Source organism: Cibotium barometz, chromosome 41, assembly GCF_041138505.1.
Source record: "Cibotium barometz isolate CiBa-2024 chromosome 41, ASM4113850v1, whole genome shotgun sequence".
Lineage (NCBI taxonomy): Eukaryota > Viridiplantae > Streptophyta > Polypodiopsida > Cyatheales > Cibotiaceae > Cibotium > Cibotium barometz.
Genome location: NC_141086.1, coordinates 6,838,260 through 6,857,290, shown reverse-complemented (window position 1 = coordinate 6,857,290; position 19,031 = coordinate 6,838,260). Strand labels below are relative to the sequence as shown.

The window sequence follows — 19,031 nt, the reverse complement described above, 5'->3', positions numbered from 1 at the left end:
GAAATAGAGATGGACCAAATGGTGACAATCTCCTTCCCAATCAGAGTCACTCCAACCTCGGAGACTGACTCCATCCTTTGTTCTCCTTCCAGTGTTATAAAAGAGTCCACGATCCTTAGCACCCTACATATATCGCAAGATCCGCAATCCTGCGTCCCAATGAGTCTTCAAAGGTGTCTACATAAATGAGCTCAACAGCCCCATTGGAAAACTCAAGTCCAATCTAGTGTTCAGCAACCAAATCAATGAACCGACAAGCTTTTGATACAAGGACTCGGGAGGTATCAACCTGCTCACAAGGATCATGAACAGTAAGTTTGGTATTTGGATCCATCGGAGTTGAAATAGGCTAGTAGTTCTTTATTCCAAAGGCCTCCGCTGTTGAGAAACAAAGAACCCCCTCTAGGTTTGCGAAATCTCCAATCCCAAAAAGAAATGAAGTACTCAAACTCCTCTAACAAGGCAGCCTTCGTCACAGCTATGTGCTCCACATGATTGCCAGTGAGAAAAAGATCATCCACATAAGGATAATCAATGTGACCATACCGCGTTCCCAAAAGAGATACAAGTTTGGATCTGCAACTGATCTCTGGAAACCCTTTCTCAGAAAGAAAGAATCAATCTTCTCGTTCCAAGCCCTAAGAGCTTATTTAAGACCATACAAGTCCTTCCGCAACCTGTAAACCATATCTTTTGATCCCGAAAGCTCAAAGCCTGGAGGTTGCTCAACATACATCTCCTCCTCTAAGTCACCACTCAGAAATGCAGATTTCACATTCATATGATAGATAGGCCACTACTAAGAAGAAGCAAGGACAAGCACCGTCCGAATCGTGGTCATCCTAGCTGTCGGTGCAAAAGTGTCTTCATAGTCAATGCCTGGCCGCTAAGCATAGCCCTTAGCCACAAGTCTGGCCTTGTGCTTGTCCACGAACCCATCAGACGTATACTTAGTCTTGTAGACCCACTTGACACCAATGATTGACCATTTTGACGGCCTCAGTATCAACTCCCAAGTTCCATTCTTCTCTATCAATGTATAGTTTACCTGTAAAGGCTCCTCTGACTAACTTTTATAACAAACTCTGTGCGATCCTCAAGGTCCATCCTCCGTGGTCCAGTCAGAGGAATACTTCGTAACACCCGACTCCCAAATGGTATCCAACAACCACCCTAGCACCCGAACAAAACGACGAGCCTCCTGCTATTATTGTGGCACATCTCCAACCTCAGGCTCAACCTCCACAGCTGACTGAGGCTGGCTAGCTGGAATGATAGCCTGGGACTCATCCTCATACACATCTAGCTCTCCAAGGAGTGGTGGCTCCTCAACAGTGGAAGCTAGAACATGCTCATCAAAGACAACATCTCTGCGGACAACAACCTCATTTTGTTCGGAGTCATATAACCTGTAGCCTTTGGAAAGAGAGTTATATCCCACAAAAACATGCTTCTGGGACTTTGAGTCGAGCTTCCCCCTCTGCTTCTTTGGTATGTGAACATAGGCATCACTCCCAAAAACACAGAAATGGGAGGGATGTTCGTACTCTACACTAGTTTTCTTGGAGCTATTAAACTTGCAAACAACTTATGAATGGAGTGATACAAGTGTCACAAGTCTTCTTAAGGTAAGATCCCCTCATTCTATTCTCTTAAATAGATCATTTCTCATGTTTTATATACTCTCCTTGTAGATATTTTGACACATGATTTCTTATGTTATGCTGTCGGCTTCTCAAGAAGATTTCCTTATCTCTCTCTAACTCTCTCTCTCTTTCTTTCTCTTTCTAACCCCCTCCCTCTCTTTGACTCTCTAACCCTCTAACTCTCTCTAATACTTACTCTCTCTCTAACTCTCTTTACCTTTCTCTATCTCTCTATCTCTAACACTCATTGGTTTCCTGCCAAAATAAGCCTCGAACAAAGTCATCTTAGGTATTGAAGTCGTCGAAGATCTGTTGAGAATATGGACAGCCATGGCCATAGCATCTTCCCAAATTACACGAGAAAAGTCTCGATGCTCCAACATTGTCCTCGCCATCTCCACCACAGTCCGGTTCTTTCGTTCAACTACTCTATTCTTTGAAGGCAAAAAGTCTCGATGCTCCGACATCGTCCTCGGCATCTTCACCATAGTTCGGTTCTTTCGTTCAACTACTCTATTCTCTGAAGGCGACCCTATATTGGCCAGCTCCCGCTTAATGCCATGCTCCGCACAAAAGCATTAGAAGAAAACTCCCCTCCCTTGTCAACCCACACACTCTTCACCTACAATCCAGACTCCTTTTCTACCAAAGCATACCAATCCTTAAATTGAGCAAAGACTTGGTCCTTCTGTGAATGAAAATGCATCCATGTGAACTTGCTACAATCATCCACATGCAGCATGAAATACAAGGATCCTCCCAAAGATGGGGTCTACATAGGTCCACACAAGTCAAGTGTGTAACAACTCCAGTGGTTTCGAAGCCCGCCTGGTAGCCTGCTTCGAAAAAGACTCCCTATGCTACTTCCCACGAATGCAAGAACTGCAAGGTCCCTGCTTGCTACCAACATCTGGCAAGCTATCCACCATTTGGTCTCGAAAAGCCCGCCGCAACGCATCCACATTCAAGTGGCCAAAACGGAAATGCCACAAATCACCGACTTGAGTACCTGTAAGAGAAGAGAGTGCCGAGAGTCTGTAAATCCCATTCTCCACTCCGCCTTCCCAAACAACCTGGCATGTTGCTTTGTCCCAAATAGCAACAAAATGCTCATCAAACTCCACTCGCATGCCAGTCTTGCAAACCTCGTGCACTGACAAAAGATGAAAGCCAAGAGATGGAACATAAAGAACTCGGGAGAAACGCTTCCCCCCTCTGATGACTAGGGCAGGGAGAGCAGGCAAGGGCAAGAAGGGGCGGGTGAGAGAAAGGCAGCACACAAACAGGGCTGCACGCTACGAGACAGGTGGGAGGTGAGGTTACCAACAGGGTGACGGCGGGTGGGGTAGGTGGAAAGGGCATGCAAGGAAGGGGGCTAGGTTAGGCACACAGGAGGGGACATGCAAGTGGCTGACGGGAGCTCCAAGCTTTAGAAAAAATAATTTTTCAATTACAAAAGCCTCTTCCTCCATAGCCAAGGCTGATTTTTACAAGGTGTATGCTACAAAGGCACTTATATTTTAACTAGGTAGCACAAGTGCAGTACAGAGGGAGGGAGAGAGGTACCGCATAAAAGGAAGAAAGGAAAAAGGGAAGGGGCGGCGGGCCGCTGGGGGGGGGGGGGGGGGGGGGGGGGGAGGAGGGAGTGGGGCACACACACAGCCCCCTACCAATGTGTAAATATGCTTGAGGTTTTAAGAAGTGTTGCGGAATTGCAAATACAAGAAGTCTGACTTAGTGAAGAAGGCTTGCTTCGCTATACAAGCCAATCGATTAATAGTGTTTCGGTGAATATGATACACTGTCATGAATCGTAAAACACCGAATAAAAAAGAAAATGGGTGCACAAGAAAAGAAATTGCATCATTACAAATAAATTCCATATATTAATAACGTACATAAGTGACATTGTTTCAAATCATAAGTTATAAGTAGCATGGTATTCATACAGGCTTATAAATTGAGTTTCAATCCCACATCATTAACGAGACATTTCCCCACTGCTTGTGACCAACTCGATCAATGAAGGAAGTGACTCTTTATCCAATGAAATTCCTTGGGTAAATCTCTTGATCATTTCTAGAGAAGCTTTTGGTTGGTTCATTGGCACCATATGACCAGCATCATGGACCTGAATGCCAAGGCATAAGCATGAGTTTAGGGACACAAACAAGCTTCCATTTATCAGTCAATTTTTATTTAAAAAAATGTTGAAGGCCAAAGATACCTTAAGAAAGGTAAGTGGACCATAATTTGTAAATGCTCCGGCCTCCTCATTGTCCACCAAAAACTGTTTTGAAGGAGCTGCAGAGTAGCTTTCCTTACCAGACCAATCAATTGCTAAAACCCATCTTGAATTGCCTGTAACCAAAAATCAAAACATGTGAGCTGCATTAAATGCACAGACACGGACATAGGCCAAAGGCCCACCTAACCAAAAGCTACATAAATCATGCCATATTAAAGGACTTGCCTAGCCAATTGCAGATAAGATCATATTCGCCAGCATACACGAGAAGTTGAATTCCATCTTCCAACAAGGTTGGGATACCGACTTCAAGATTGCGCATCCAATCCATTATCATGGATTTGTAAACCAGTGGACTACATGACACAAACTCTCTATCGCCGACTCCCAGAGCTTCTTTCACCACCTGCTGGTTTAAATAGGTCTCCATATTCGAAAAGTCATAGCACAAGCTCCCACTGCACTGCGTGCGAATGTCATAGTACTGCCCATAACAACCCATCAAGTTAGACATTACACAAGCATTCACTCTCGTAACACATTTCTCATACATATCTAAGATCATTACAGACAAATTCCCTGCCCATTGGGCATGACCCTCATGAAGAGATTTTTAACATGGAACAAATCGCTTACATTAATGCCTTCAACTAAGGATATGATGGAGTCGAAAATAGAGTTGCAAACTTCATATGCAGTGACACATGTGACTGTCCCATTGTTACCTGCATGCCAAATAAAAGGGCAGACATAAACGAACACAAACCCATTTATACACACAGTGAGCATTGAGAAGGATTACTAGAAAAACTACCACATAGTTTACCCATCTAAGTGTGAGCATTGAGAAAGGTTACTAGAAAAAATTACCACATAGTTTAATTGACTTCTCACACTCAGGGTACATTTTGCTGATGTTGTCACTGTCAGTTTTTCCGATAAGACCCATTTCTAGTGCATAATCTGCATATGCTTTATACTGTATCTCGGGATTTGTGAGGCCATTCCCAATTGCAAAACCCTGCATGACCGCCACCCGATGATCGATTGTCATTAACACCAGTGTGGCAAGTAATGAATGTGACTGTTCAACTAGAAGGTAGCCATCAATATGCTTTGAGTTTTATTACTTTGAGGTTAATCCGTGATCCCCCTTTTGCTTTGTTGGCCTTGTGAATGCGGCTTGTGACAGCAGGAACATAGTGCCCAGCATAGGACTCTCCAGTAACGAAAAAATCATTTCTAGAAAAATTGGGATGTGCTTCGAAAAAGGCCTGTCCAAACACATTAGGAAGACAGCAACATGTTTCAAATCATAAATCAACATACATGCATGCAGGTGAGTGGGCTCACATATGCTGATATTTTTTGTGTAACTTGTTTACTATGTGATGGGATTGCACAAATGTTTACTGTTTCATAAGCAGAATCACATTGTCAGTTCCAATACATAGCATAATATATATGATACTCATCGTCATCTTTCACTATTCACTTTTCTAATAATGCATATTTTACTCATACAATGCTTACTATCCTAGGTGTTCTCATTGTGTATGTTGTACTAATCTTCGTTACTCGAGCATTTGGACGACAATTACATATGTATGTATGTATGTATGTATAGATAGATAGATAGATAGATAGATATGTATGTATGGATGGATGGATGGATGGATGGATGGATGGATGGACAGACGGATGGACGGACGGACGGACGGATATGAATGTATGTATGTATGTATGTATGTATGTATATAATCTATATTTACATTTATATCTATATTAAAATTTATAGTTATATCTATATTTGTAACAACATTTGAAGTGATTTATTTGTTTACTGAAAGGAAAGCATATTTTCTTTGAGCAACGAAATCCCCCTGTGAGACTACCTGTAAGAAGTGGTACATGTCTTCACTGACTCCCTTTTCATCGTGACGAATGTCCCGATTGTCGCTACTGTAGCTAAAACCGGTTCCAATTGGCTGGTCTACAAAGATAATGCTAGACACCTACATCCAAAAAATACAACTCAACATAAACACACAATCCTCCTCCTATATCAAACAACTACAAAAAACGCATACAGGATTAGCTATAAGCCTATATGGGCTTTACCTTGTCCCATCCATGCTCGTTCCATCTAAGAGTGAGATTGTCGGTGATCTGAAAGGGGCCATTCTCGTAGAACAAAGCCAGCTCACTGCTACACCCAGGCCCTCCAGACATCCAAAGCACCACTGGGTCCTTGGCCTTGTTTCCACGTGACTCAAAAAACAAATAAAACATCCTGCAGTTAAGAGCACCAAAACACAAACACGCAAAATTAGGCTGCTTACACACATGCTTGCCACCCAACCTCTACTTTTTGACTACCTCCAATTGCTCAACACAGACGCTCACCCCTTCACACACAAAGATGCACCCGTATTGACTTCACAAGGATGCCACACAATGCACAAATATGAAAAAAGTATAGGTGGCCAACCAAGGTTGGGCGCTTCAATTTTTTGCGACCCACTGCCATTGCACATAGAAGACAACCCGGCAACTTTCCTATTTCCCCCCGTGTAAAGGAGTGCCTAGCTCAATGTGCCCATCCCACACGCCCTGCTGGCTACTCCAGCCCAAGCAAGGAGCTATTCCTCATTTATGAAGGGTAGTTCTAGAGTTTTAGAAATGTATTTCTTTCTTCATAGGGTGACCCCCTTAGACCTCAGGCATGACCATCTGAAGGTGTTCTTGGACCCTAATAAATATTGAAATTACAACTTATGTGCATGTAGAGAATCAGAAGTTGCAAAAACAAGAGAGTTGTTCAGATTTAAATATTGAAATAAAATTATATGTTAAGAGGAGAAAAGCTGTAGTTTGCACCCAAAAAGATATTGAACTTAATTATGAAAAAATCCAACCTATGTACATGTAGATAATCAGAATTTGCAAAAATGAGATGAATCTTCCCAGTGGGTTGCTGAGATTTAAAAGATATAAAGAGGACAAAGGGAGTAATTGCACATTAAAGATATTGAGAAATTAAACCCAACCCATGTGTGTCTCAATTGGAATTAGCAAAAATGAGATAAGCCCTAAAAATTTATTGAAATAAAGAATCCAATATAGAGAATTAGAATTTGCAAAGACAAGGTCAAATTTCCTTGAGAGTTGCTAAAATTTAAATATAAAATTAAAAGATATAAAGGTGTACTTATATCTTTTAAATTATTAAAACTGCTTAAAATATTGAAATTAAAAGATATAAAAGATGAGACCTGGATGCATGAGTGCCCTTCAAATGGAAGTAACCAGCATGCTGGCCAAACTCCTCATTGGAGATGGAAGAGCCTGGATCGCCCTCAACGTGCAGGCGGAGGGGGTGCTCGACGAGGGCAGGCGCACCGGACGATGCACCGACATGGCCGCCGGGGTAGGCCGCAGGCAGCAGGTTGAGGGCTCTGATGAATCGCTCAGCTTGACCCATTAAGCAGGAGGGCAAATGCGGCAAGGGCTCGTCTGCTACCGCCGCAGGCGACGCCATGGCCGAGGCCAGGCACAAACACAGGAGCATTGCCATACGCAGCATTGATGAGGAGGAGGGCAACATGTTGATTAGGTTTCTGCTGCTCTCTCACAGGCAGACAATGCGCGCACTTATATACAGATTCTGCCTTGGTGGTGCGGTGTCCCTTGCACGCGAATATTGTCTTTGCTTTCACGGCTTGTATAGTGGGCAGATCTTGTCCGCCCATCACGGCTCGTATAGTGGGCAGATCTTGTCCGCCCGTCACGGCTCTCGTGTGAAAAGAGGGCGCCATCCACCCACACAAGACCCCACCCTGATATGCTTTTTAATTTAATTAATTTAACAGCAACATGCCAAGAATATATAATAAGGGGTTTTTTTTGCACAATTATGACCTTAATCCAGAAACTCCTCCATAAGTGGACAAGGAGATGGACAATTATGACGTTAATCCTGTGAAACTTTTCCATAAAAGCATGGTGGACAGGATATGGACAGGGTAGACCCCTTTTTTCCCCTTAAAAACTGATTCCACCGTAGACCCAAACCTTACATTGTATTAAGGTCCTCATGAGCTTAACTGATGAATCCCTCTTTTTTTAGCAAATGAATCTTTCTTTCTTTCTTTGAAAACGTAACTACACTACTGTATCCTCTCAATTGTACAGCTACATCCATCTCTCTCTCTCTCTCTCTCTCTCTCTCTCTCTCTCTCTCTCTCTCTCTCTCTCTCTACCATGACCCTACAGTGCATAAAACAATTGGCCCACCTTACACAAAAAGAGAGTGGGAGTGTTTAAGTGGGACATACTCCTCTTGCTAGCTTTACAGTAACCCTTTTTTTTCATTATAAATAATTTGCAAAATATCAAAGAAAAAACTATTTTTGTCCATTTTTCAGGAGGATTTAATCAAAGTGGAATTGATTAGCGCTTGCATGGATAGTCAAGTGCTTTTTTGTTTTCGACATTTGAGTGCCATAAAAGCTAGTAGACGATATAGCTGTCAGTTTGGTCGTAGAGCAGGCTAGGTTGATTTGAGATGAGTCACATTTTCTTTTTTAACTCAAAGTTATGTTGGCTTGATAAGGTTCTTGGCATGGTTTTTATTTATATGTTTTTTTTTGCTTTAAGTTGTTGCTAGTGGAGATCTTTTAAAAAAATCGGTGCTTAGATTGAATCTTGTTTCATTTTCTAGGATGTACACAAAGAGAAGAACCTAAGGGCGGTGCTCAATTTTCCATGCTGCTTAAATCTAAAAGAGTTAGAAGACCACAAGATGCTAAAGAGGATGTCAAAGTTCATAAAAGGGACTACAAGTTTGTACCAAATCCAACAGTACAAGCAAACATTTGATTTTTCAAGCTGATACACATTTTACTTAAAACTGTCCCCACAACACACTAGCATGAGGACCAACACCGAATTGCATGGTGTTCGAACTCAACAAAGGGGAAACCCTTTGCTTACTTTTATAACACTTTTATATTTTCTTACACACTAAGTGCTTCGTGATTAGGAGATAATGGGTGTCCACTCTCAAAAGCATAGATCAAGTAGTAGTTTTGGACCATTGGCACTCTAGATATAGGTGGCCGCATGTAAAAAGGTGGTCATGTATTTATTGCAGTTATGCTAAGGAGAAAGGACACAATCCTATTATCCAAACTAAAGTGTACTCTCTTTCTCTCTGTGAGGTGCTCTCATAGCATGATTGAGAGAGGGATTGCTTGCATGCTTATGTGGTATAATGCTCCTTCTACTCTTCTGTATCGTGAGAGTGTGTGAGGTTAGCGATGGTGTGTGAGTGGTAGCACCCACGTTGCCTAGCTAATATCCATACCTATAGGATTAAGGACCATGACGACGTGACAACGAAGTGGATATGCAAGTACTCACAAATATCTTTTGTCAATAAACAAGGCTAAATAAAAAGACCAATAATTGTCTTATATAAACAAGGCTTAAAAAGACCAATAATTTTCTTATATAAACAAGGCTCAATAAAAAGACCAATAATTTTCTTATATAAACAAGGCTCAATAAAAAGACCTTTGTATAAACAAGGCTAAATAAAATGTCTAATAATTTTCTTATGAATCATAAGATTAAGGTGAATTGATTCAAATTAGCACAATTTGAAGGTGAATATGGATAAATTAATTCAAACTAGCACAATATCTATTCATATCAAATTGTTGACTCATCTAAATAATAATGGATGAGCATTTATAAAAAACAAACTTAAAATACAAGCATTTTTATTATTCCAAGCAACCTCAAACTTCCAATTAATCAAGATTGTATTGTAATCTACTCTTGCAAGAAGTGCGGAAGGGATCTTTAATAATACTTAGTTATTGGTTTAAGGAATCCCTAGGTGGGCATGATACTTTAGTGCATAGTGCATAGTACAAGGTCTTTTATTGGATTGAATTATGTGGATCTCTCTCACACCTTCTAGATTTAAGGGCTCGGTAGACATGTGCTCTCTCTCTCTCTCTCTCTCTCTCTCTCTCTCTCTCTCTCTCTCACACACACACACACACACACACACACACACATGCACGTGCACGCACAATACACACACATGCATGCACATACGCATGCACATGTGCATGCGCGACATGCACATATACTACACACACGCACACACATGTGACATATATATATATAATTTATTTATTGGGGGGAGCGAGGGATGAAGGGAGGAGGAGGAAGACAATGGTGGTGGGGATTGGGTGAATATATGCACCATGAATGTTTTGGGTTAATATATGCACTATTAATGTTTTTGGGTGAGTATATACACTATGAATGTTTTTGGGCGAGTATATGCACTATGAATGTTTTGGGTGAGTATATACACCATGAATGTTTTTGGGTGAGTATATGCACCATGGATGTTTTTGGGTGAGTATATGCACCGTGGATGTTTTTGGGTGAGTATATGCACCGTGAATGTTTTGGGTTAGTATAATATATGCACTATAGATAAATGAGAATCATTGTAGCTATTCTCAAAAAACCTCTATGTTTTTGGAAACCTAGCATTTAGGCAAAAAAAATCCCTTTAACACAAGGGACAAGGTACACTCTCTAGACATTCTCAAAAAAGGGGATTTAAGCTTCAACACAAGCGACAAGGTACACTCCCTCTAAACATTCTTTAAAAAAGGGTTTAAGCTTTTTGGGGGAGTAAGATTGGGCAAGGGCTATTTAAGGTCATTGTTGTATAACTTGTGAACAACCAAAAACATAATTATGGCATATTCTTGCCATCTCCACTCCACCCTAGTTTTTATAACAAAAGGCAAGCCACTCAACATGCCAACCTCCACTTATTGTTAAACACTCTCAACACAATAGGAGTTGCTACAACATTGCTTGAAACACTTCATGCCATTTATATATTTGTTGTAGCTTATAACCTCATCCTACCTTAGGTAATAATCAAATCTTTACCAACTTAAACAGTTATTTGTCACATCATTCAATTAAGAGTTGTTGGGTGAGGATGTACATGCAAAATTACAAACTACATTTCTAAACGGTGTTCACACATATATTATGGTAGATATAGCTTCAAGCACACCTAAAAACTGATATTAACTTCTTACCAAATCAACTCTCTAACGTACTATGCAATTATCAATATTAGGAGCTCAAATATCAACCTTCTAGCCCATAGAATAAAAGCAACCCTTTTGTTAAAGTCCTTCTAGCCCTAGTGATGTAGGATTGGCATGAAAGTAGGATTAATCTACATGTATTGTTGTGGATCATAACAGTAAGTAAGCAGGTTCCTATATTCCTTGAGGTATAACTTTCACCAAGGGGTTGTAGTCCATAGTGCTCCTAGACAATTTTGTCACATCTATGTGATACTTGCCTTAGGTCCCTTCATGATTTATGTGCCACCAACAAGAGAAGAATTGTGAGTGGCCATGGTAAACCATTTGGAACTCTAAAACCTCATACCTAATATTTTGGTTCAATTTTGCTATGTCTCTAAATTCCCAAGGGCCACCCTTATTTAGTGGATATTGTACCACTCCATATATACACCTTTTGGAAGGTCATTCTTTTTGTCTTCATCCGGTGATGTGTCATCGTGACTCTCTGACACATCTCTACATTCTTGATCATTCGTGGCTATGGGTGCTTTCCTTCCTCTTCTATTTTATTCACCAATGTCGAGGAGCTCCATGAATTTTGCACCATCCCGCTTTATACTAACTCTTGCATTGCGGAGCTCGAAGACAAGACCCAACCACGCATGACTTGGTAAGGCTAAGGTAACCTCTTAACTTAAACATATTTAGCACTATTGGTGGGGACTAGCCTAGCAAGCTCCAAAAAAACATATGGTTTTTGAGATTTGGATGTGTTAGTTTATTGTCATTAACTCTTTCTCGTACATCCAAAATCCTCGCCTCTGTAGCTTAGGATTATGTATGACCATGGCCCAATGATGTATCAAAAGCCAACCATAAGCCTTCTATCTATGGGTAGAGATAGGCAATGGTTACCCACTTAAGTTGGGTGTTTGGGTAAATCCCATTTGTATATATATAACTTTTGATAATGTGAATGGAATAATTCAATCATTTCTCAAGTGCAAAGCTTTTCTTCCTTTGTCTTAAGTTCTTACCATCTTACTTGCTTGATTATAGGATATACGCTTATGTGTGTGGATGGAGTATGTTAAGTGTGCATGTTTGCTTGCTTGAGTGAGAGTGTGGATGAAGTACATTAAGTGTGCATGTTTGCTTGCTTGAGTGAGAGTGTGATTGAGCGTGATTGGAGAAGAAGGTGGTTCAAGATTACTAGCTTAACTATTACCTTTTGGAAGGATTACTTAGTTGATTTGAGAGTAGAGAAAGGCCTCAAACAAGAGGGATTGACACACCTCTTGGCCTCTTTAGCCTCTCTAATAGGGGCTTCTATGATCTAAGATAAGTGGTCTAACCTTTAGCACTATGGTTCCATGCTAGAGAGCAAGAAGGTTCTTGACATGAATAAATGGTGTCACAACCGAGGATCAAACTAGACTTGTATGACATAAGGAAGTAGAGCTATTTTTCTACTAAAAAATATTATATTATTCTCATTCTATCTTGTCCTTTGATGCAAATCCTTGGGGGAATGTTGAGGAGACATTTTCTAGAGTAGGATTAGAGTCAGTTTGTGTGATTGTGTGTGTTATTGGTGTGTTTAGGAATGGAATTATGTGATTAGATGTTCATCGATTGAGGAGAATGCAAGGGTCTTACCAGCTTGTGCCTCTAGCTACTCTTGGTAGAGTAACCTTCTCTTGTGGAGAGCTAGGGTCCTCAACCTTGCCTCCTTTGTTGTCACCACAAAGGAGCTTTCCAAATGGGTGGGGAGCAGAGAGAGAGAGAGAGAGAGAGAGAGAGAGAGAGAGAGAGAGAGAGAGCGGAGGACATCTCATCCACAGCTTGGTAGCCACATGTGTGCATCCACTGAATGACCCTATTGGATGATATCTATAGGATTGTGAGGTATGGGCATAGCTCAGTGGGAACAAAAAGCTCGATGTAGTCTCCTCATCCGAGTTTGAAAAAGTTAAGGACTCAGCACCAAGATTTAAGGTTTAGGCAGAGGACGTGGTGAGGCAAACGGAAGATGGTGGAGGTCTCAGTGAAGGAGATTGTGTTCTTGAACATGGCGAGGGTGGTGTGGGAAGCATAAGGGACTTTGGAGAGGATTGTTGAAATGAGGCCAAAAGGGTGGTTAGGGAGGGATGGTGAAGCTTGGTAGGTCAGTATATCCACATCCATTAGGCTATTGACCTTCCTCTTTGTTTTAGAGGCAACTTGCTTATGTGGGGGCTTGGCTTTCATCTATGTAATGTGTTGTTCTAGTTGAGCCATGGTTTGGTCCTTTGTTTTGATGGCCCTCTGAAAATCTTTGCATCACTCAGACATCTGGTTGTGGACCTCATCCATGAGCTGTTACCTATTGCGTGCCATGGTCTCAACCCTCTGGAGTCTAGCAGATTTGGTTGAACGTTTTCTTTCCATGTCTTCTGTATCTCCAAGATAAGAGCCCCATCCCTCCACGTCTTTTTCTTCATCTGCTACTAGCCCCACACCTTTCTCTAGAACCCCATCAAAAATTTTAGTAATATGATAACTTCGAAGGTTGTTACCTTCTCCCTGTAGTCACCACATCAAATGCATATGCCAAAATGGCTTGTGCAGACATTGAGGGATAGCAAGTTTGTAGCTCCTTTACCTAGCAGAACTCGTGTAGGTTCTCATCATGCAAATTATTCTCATGTGGATCATGCAAATTATTCTCATGCAGAACTTGTGTAGGTTCTCATCATGCAAATTATTCTCATGTGGATCATGTTCTTATTTCTACTTTATGTAATGAGGAGGAACCTGTTTCCTTTGAGGAAGCATAGGATGATGATCATTGGATGCATACTATGCAAGATTAGTATAACTCTATACTCAAGAATGATACCTGTTATTTGACAGATCTATCTCATGGCAAGAAGGCCTTGGTACTAAGTGGATTTACAAGTTAACGCAAAGTAGATGGTAGCAGTGACCGCTACAAGGCAAGACTTGTTGCAAAGGGGTATGCCCAATAAAAGGGCACTGATTATGATGAGACCTTTGCACCCACATCTCATATGACTACCATTAGGTGTCTCATTGCTTTGGTAGCACATCATGGGTGGAATGTACATCAGTTGGACATTAAGACTGCATTCTTGAATGGTGATTCACATGAGGAAGTGTGTATCACAACCTCCTGGTTTTGTTGTGAAAGGGAAGAGCGAGAAACCTAATGTTTCATGCTCGCAGTGCATTACCACTATGTCAAGGAAAGACTCTCTGTTGTTGCAGAGATCAGCTTGGTCTATGTGCCTACACATGACATGGCAATTTTTTTCACAAAGGCTCTTCCTTGTGAAAGTCCGAAGCTTTTCGTAAATCTTTGGGCTTACTACCTTTTTAGGATCGATCGGCCATACCTTGTACATGTTCACATCATCACTCTAGGGGGGATTTGTAGCATTATATGGTATTGGTGTGTGAACACACTTAGGACTGCCAGGGCACTTTTTCCCTCACTAGGAGGTTTTTTCTCCCGTGCATATGTACACCCTCTTATCTACTCATTTTGGGGTGTGTATTTATCTTTTGTATCTGGTACACATTTGTTCATTCTAATCTAGTACGTTCGTGTGCTCTCAAGATTCTCTATCTTGTGTGTGTGTGTGCATTGTTGTAACCCTAACCCTAATTCCAACATTAATCACTATCATTAGCAACAATCAATGAATAAAAGTTAGCAAAAATTGAGTTATAACTCATCAATTAGGGTTGTTTTAGTTTTGGAAAATCACCATTTGAATCCTAAATCACTCACCTTCTTGCATTACATAAATTTCATGATTCTTCAAGTCATGTGTATTTCCATTTTTGTAAGAGGTAAAGACACTGCACTAACACAATTTGTTAGCAAGATGAAAAGCATAATGACACAACTAGATAGCATAGATGCCAAGATAGGAAATAAAGATGCATTAGCCATTCTCATAAAAAGCATGCCAAAAGAGTACAATGCATTGGTGGACTACATTTAAAAAATTTACTAAAACCAACCTTTGAAGGACGTGTCTCCTCTCTTCTTGAAGGAGAAAAAGAGCTAAAGCAAGGAAGCACAACTATGCAACGTAGTTACTAGGGATTACACTTCCTCTAAAGGAGATGAGATAAGCTTTTGAATAAAAGAATAGTAGCTTCCCCATCATTGCTCATCAATAGCTTGTGATGATAGACCAAAAGCTTTGCAGCAGCACAACTGATAATTTGTTAATGCAATAAAAGAAAGCTATATCTCTTCCATGACCTTTTTCTCTTTTTCCAGATGCTTTAAGTAAGAAGTCATCCTCTTCAACGAGCAACTTAAAAAAAAAAGATTATGAAAATACAGATTCACAAGAAATAACATTCCAATGATAATATCAATACAAAAGCATTACCTACATATTTTCATCCAATTGTAATTATTTGTCAGTCCACAAGTTGATGGTATTATCAGCTTTATCTTCCTTTTCTTCCTTCGTTTCCTTGCTCTTACCAAGTATGTCAAATCTGAATTGTCATAGACTCGGTGAAACATTGCATCATCCATCTCTTTTGTTTCTTAAAACTTAGCAACCTTATCCAAAAACAGAGTGTAAGAGATGCATGTGGATTGAAATTATCTTCCACTGGAATGAAGGGATCATCTTCATCATTTATCCCATGCAATAGAGAAAAAATACCTCTCATTGTGTGATGACCTTCGTGTGGTTTTATCTGTTTGCAGATCTCTCATGCCTACTCATCTTCAGCCAATGAACACTCCATGATTGGTGTGGTGACTACAGGGAGAAGGTAAACAACCTTTGAAGTTATCATATTACTAAAATTTTTGATGGGGTTCTAGAGAAAGGCGTGGGGCTAGTAGCAGATGAAGAAAAAGACGTGGAGGGATGGGGCTCTTATCTTGGAGATACAGAAGACATGGAAAGAAAACGTTCAAAAAAGATTATTTAATGTTGCATGCATGGCCGGTATCTTTTTCCACGATTCTCACCACACTTTTCGGGACACGTCATCGTAGTTTCCTAGACATGTATGTACCTTTTGGGTGCGATTTTTGAGACATCCATTACTCTAGCATAGGGTTGGACTACTATACACATAGTATGATACTTTTTTACACTACTTTTTGATACAACATGGGGTTGGGCTAGTATACACATATTATGATACTTTTTGCAAGGACACAAATGCTTTTGGCTCCTTCTTCAACATGTTTACCTTCTTCACTAGGCTCTCCATCTTCAGTAGGTTCCCTATGTTAGCTTACCCTTCCAAGCTAAGGTTTTGCTCAACAAAGTAATAGGTAAATAAACTTGTCTTTATCACTCATTTTTTAATTGAGTCTTTGGCAAACGAGTAGCCTCCAAATGCCATTAGCATGTTTTAGGACACCGTTGACATGTCCTTATCGCTTTGGATGGCTATTTGCAGAATTAAGCCTTTGTTTGAAGTAAGGAGAACAAAACATGATTTCAACACCTCCCCAGTCTTGCCATCCCCCAAATCACTTTTGAGGGCTTTTAGGTTTTAGAGTCATTTTTTCCTATGGTTCTTTCTGGACTTTGGTCATTGCAAGAATAAAGTCAACTATCAGGAAGAGTGGAGAGGGTCCTCCTATTGCAAAAGTTGCTACAACTAGAGCTTCACATCCAAGGAAGGGAAAGTCAATGCACATATTGAACCAAGCAAAGAAAAGAAGATTGACTCAAAACGTAAGTGTTCTAAGGTAAATAAGACAAGCTCAAAAGGCCATAGGGTTTGCAATCCCTAAGGCACCATTTTAGAGACTTCTAAGAGACATTTGTGATTAATGGTCACTTGGGAAGGTCACTTGGAAAGAGGTGGTAGAGAATTGTAGTCTACGCCCTCCAGGAAGTAACAAAAGATTCCTTATAGAATTATTTCAAGACACTATGTTAGTAGCTACACATGCACCCAGGTTGACAATTATGCAACAAGGACATGGAGACATTGAAGAGGGTACGTTGGAGATATGCCAAGCTTCTCCCATCCTGTGGAATGGGTGGGCATCAAGATGAGAGATATTCTCCTAGTACCACCATCAAGAAAGTCAAAGGAAGGTGAAGAATTGAAGGTGGTAGAAGTGACACCTGATAAAAACACAAGGGGGAAAGCACTTTAATGAAGAATCTATCAAGAAAAAAAAGATCCTGAAGGTGATACTAAGGCTCAAGAGACTCCCCTTCAAGATATCAGAAATTTACAAAGATTAGAAAATCTTGGGGATAGTGTGAATATTGTTATAGATGAGATTAATGTGGAAAGGATGATTGCACTAAGCAAATATTATTTGAAGATCTTGAGAAAAAGTATACTCTCTGACACAATAATTCTTATGGGTTTAAGGAAATTTTTTTAATTTCTCATTTTGTAGTTCCATGTTATAGGCTATCTTTGGGAGAACTCTTAAATTAATTTTGCTATTACATGATTTTTAAGTCTTAATTACCAATGAAATTCATGTTAGATTCACACTTTTCAGTGTTTATAGGGAATCCAAAAGAATCAAACAAAAAGCTAGGAAAGTGGTTCACACATTGGAGACACATTGTAATTTTGAATAAGTCAGCTTAATCTTCTTTCCCTATTATGCAGAGTAAGTAAGGTACTAGAGTTTGTCTTCAATACTTTTGAGAACTATGAAGGAAGACTGGTTATCCTTTTCTTATGTTGTAGCAGCTTCCATTGGAGCCTTGTGGTAATTGATATTGCTAACAAACAATGCTGGCTTTATAATTCTATTAGTGGAACTCACAAACAAACTTAGATTGTATATGTACTATTAGTTTCTCTATGTTCAATTAATTTGTTTTAATTTCAAGCTACTGAAATATCATGTGTTGTAGATGTTTGAAGAGGCTTTTCTCTGTGCTGGATCATTTGCCTCCAAACATTAATCTTCTTGCGTCTGTAACTCCAATTACGATTCATGTAAGTACCTCTTCCTCTTTTATATGTTTTAAACTTTTTCTCCTAAATGAAAATAGCCTAAGGTTTATATTTTTTGGTATATAAGTTCCACCTCAACATGATGGTTTCTCATGTGGGTGGAGGACTCTAATCCATGCGAAGTATATGTTTGATGTGTGTTTCAAAATAGACAGACTAGAATTAGTAAACACAAAACCCTCAAAACCAATAATGTAATGCAAAGTGGAAGATATAACAAAATGTAATCATTATTATTTTCTAATTTACATATGACCTCAAAGAGTTACAATGATGTATATGTGGACAACTTTAGAGCTAGAATGACAAGTACAATACTTGATCATGCCAAAAGAGCCCCCCCTCTTGTACAAGAAACACCCTCAAAAATAGAAGATGGAATGCCTTAACCAAGAAAAGATACAGGGGAGGTGTCCAAATCTGCCACTACAAAGGAGGATATTAAAATTGAAGTTTCGAGTATAGATACTTTTGGTGAAGCCAAAATACAGAAGATAAGCCCATGGACAAAATAGAAAAGCATGCTGAAGTTGAGGCTATATAAGAATTCCCATCTACTGAAGTCAAACCTATAGAAGAATCCCCATCTGGTGAAGTAAAAGATATAGGGAGGCCTCTAAATCTGCCACTATAAAGGAGGATATCAAAATTAAAGTTCCAACTATAGATACTTTTGGTGAAGCCAAAACTACAGAAGATAAGCCCATGGACAAAACAAAAGAGTGTGCTGAAGTCAAGGCTACATAAGAATCCCCATCAGCTAAAGTCAAACCTACTTAGCACTACAATGTAATTATATATTTTGATGATGACAAAATGTCATCCTTATTACTTTTGTACATAAAAAGACAGAATTTAACACCTTACATATATTTAGTTAATCATGAAAGATATTATGAATGCATTTGGTATTATCTCTACAATGTATGGTCCTCTCTCCTTTGTAATACCTATTGTCATGTGATGTTATTGATATGAATTAAAAAGATTGATTCAATGTAAAGT

The 19,031-nt window shown here is 39.9% G+C and overlaps 1 protein-coding gene across 1 annotated transcript; it reads right to left on the bottom strand.

The window, feature by feature from the left end:
* Window positions 1-3,512: 3,512 nt before the first annotated feature.
* On the bottom strand, window positions 3,513-7,625 carry LOC147614642 (serine carboxypeptidase-like). Its single transcript, XM_086779913.1, has 9 exons — window positions 7,170-7,625; window positions 6,016-6,187; window positions 5,790-5,909; window positions 5,025-5,168; window positions 4,765-4,915; window positions 4,531-4,619; window positions 4,120-4,378; window positions 3,874-4,007; window positions 3,513-3,777 (listed from the first exon to the last, which is right to left on the bottom strand). Exons 1-9 carry the CDS (start codon window positions 7,499-7,501, stop codon window positions 3,628-3,630), a joined length of 1,551 nt encoding a protein of 516 aa, XP_086636039.1. The 5' UTR covers window positions 7,502-7,625; the 3' UTR covers window positions 3,513-3,627.
* Between the last annotated feature and the right edge of the window lie 11,406 nt (window positions 7,626-19,031).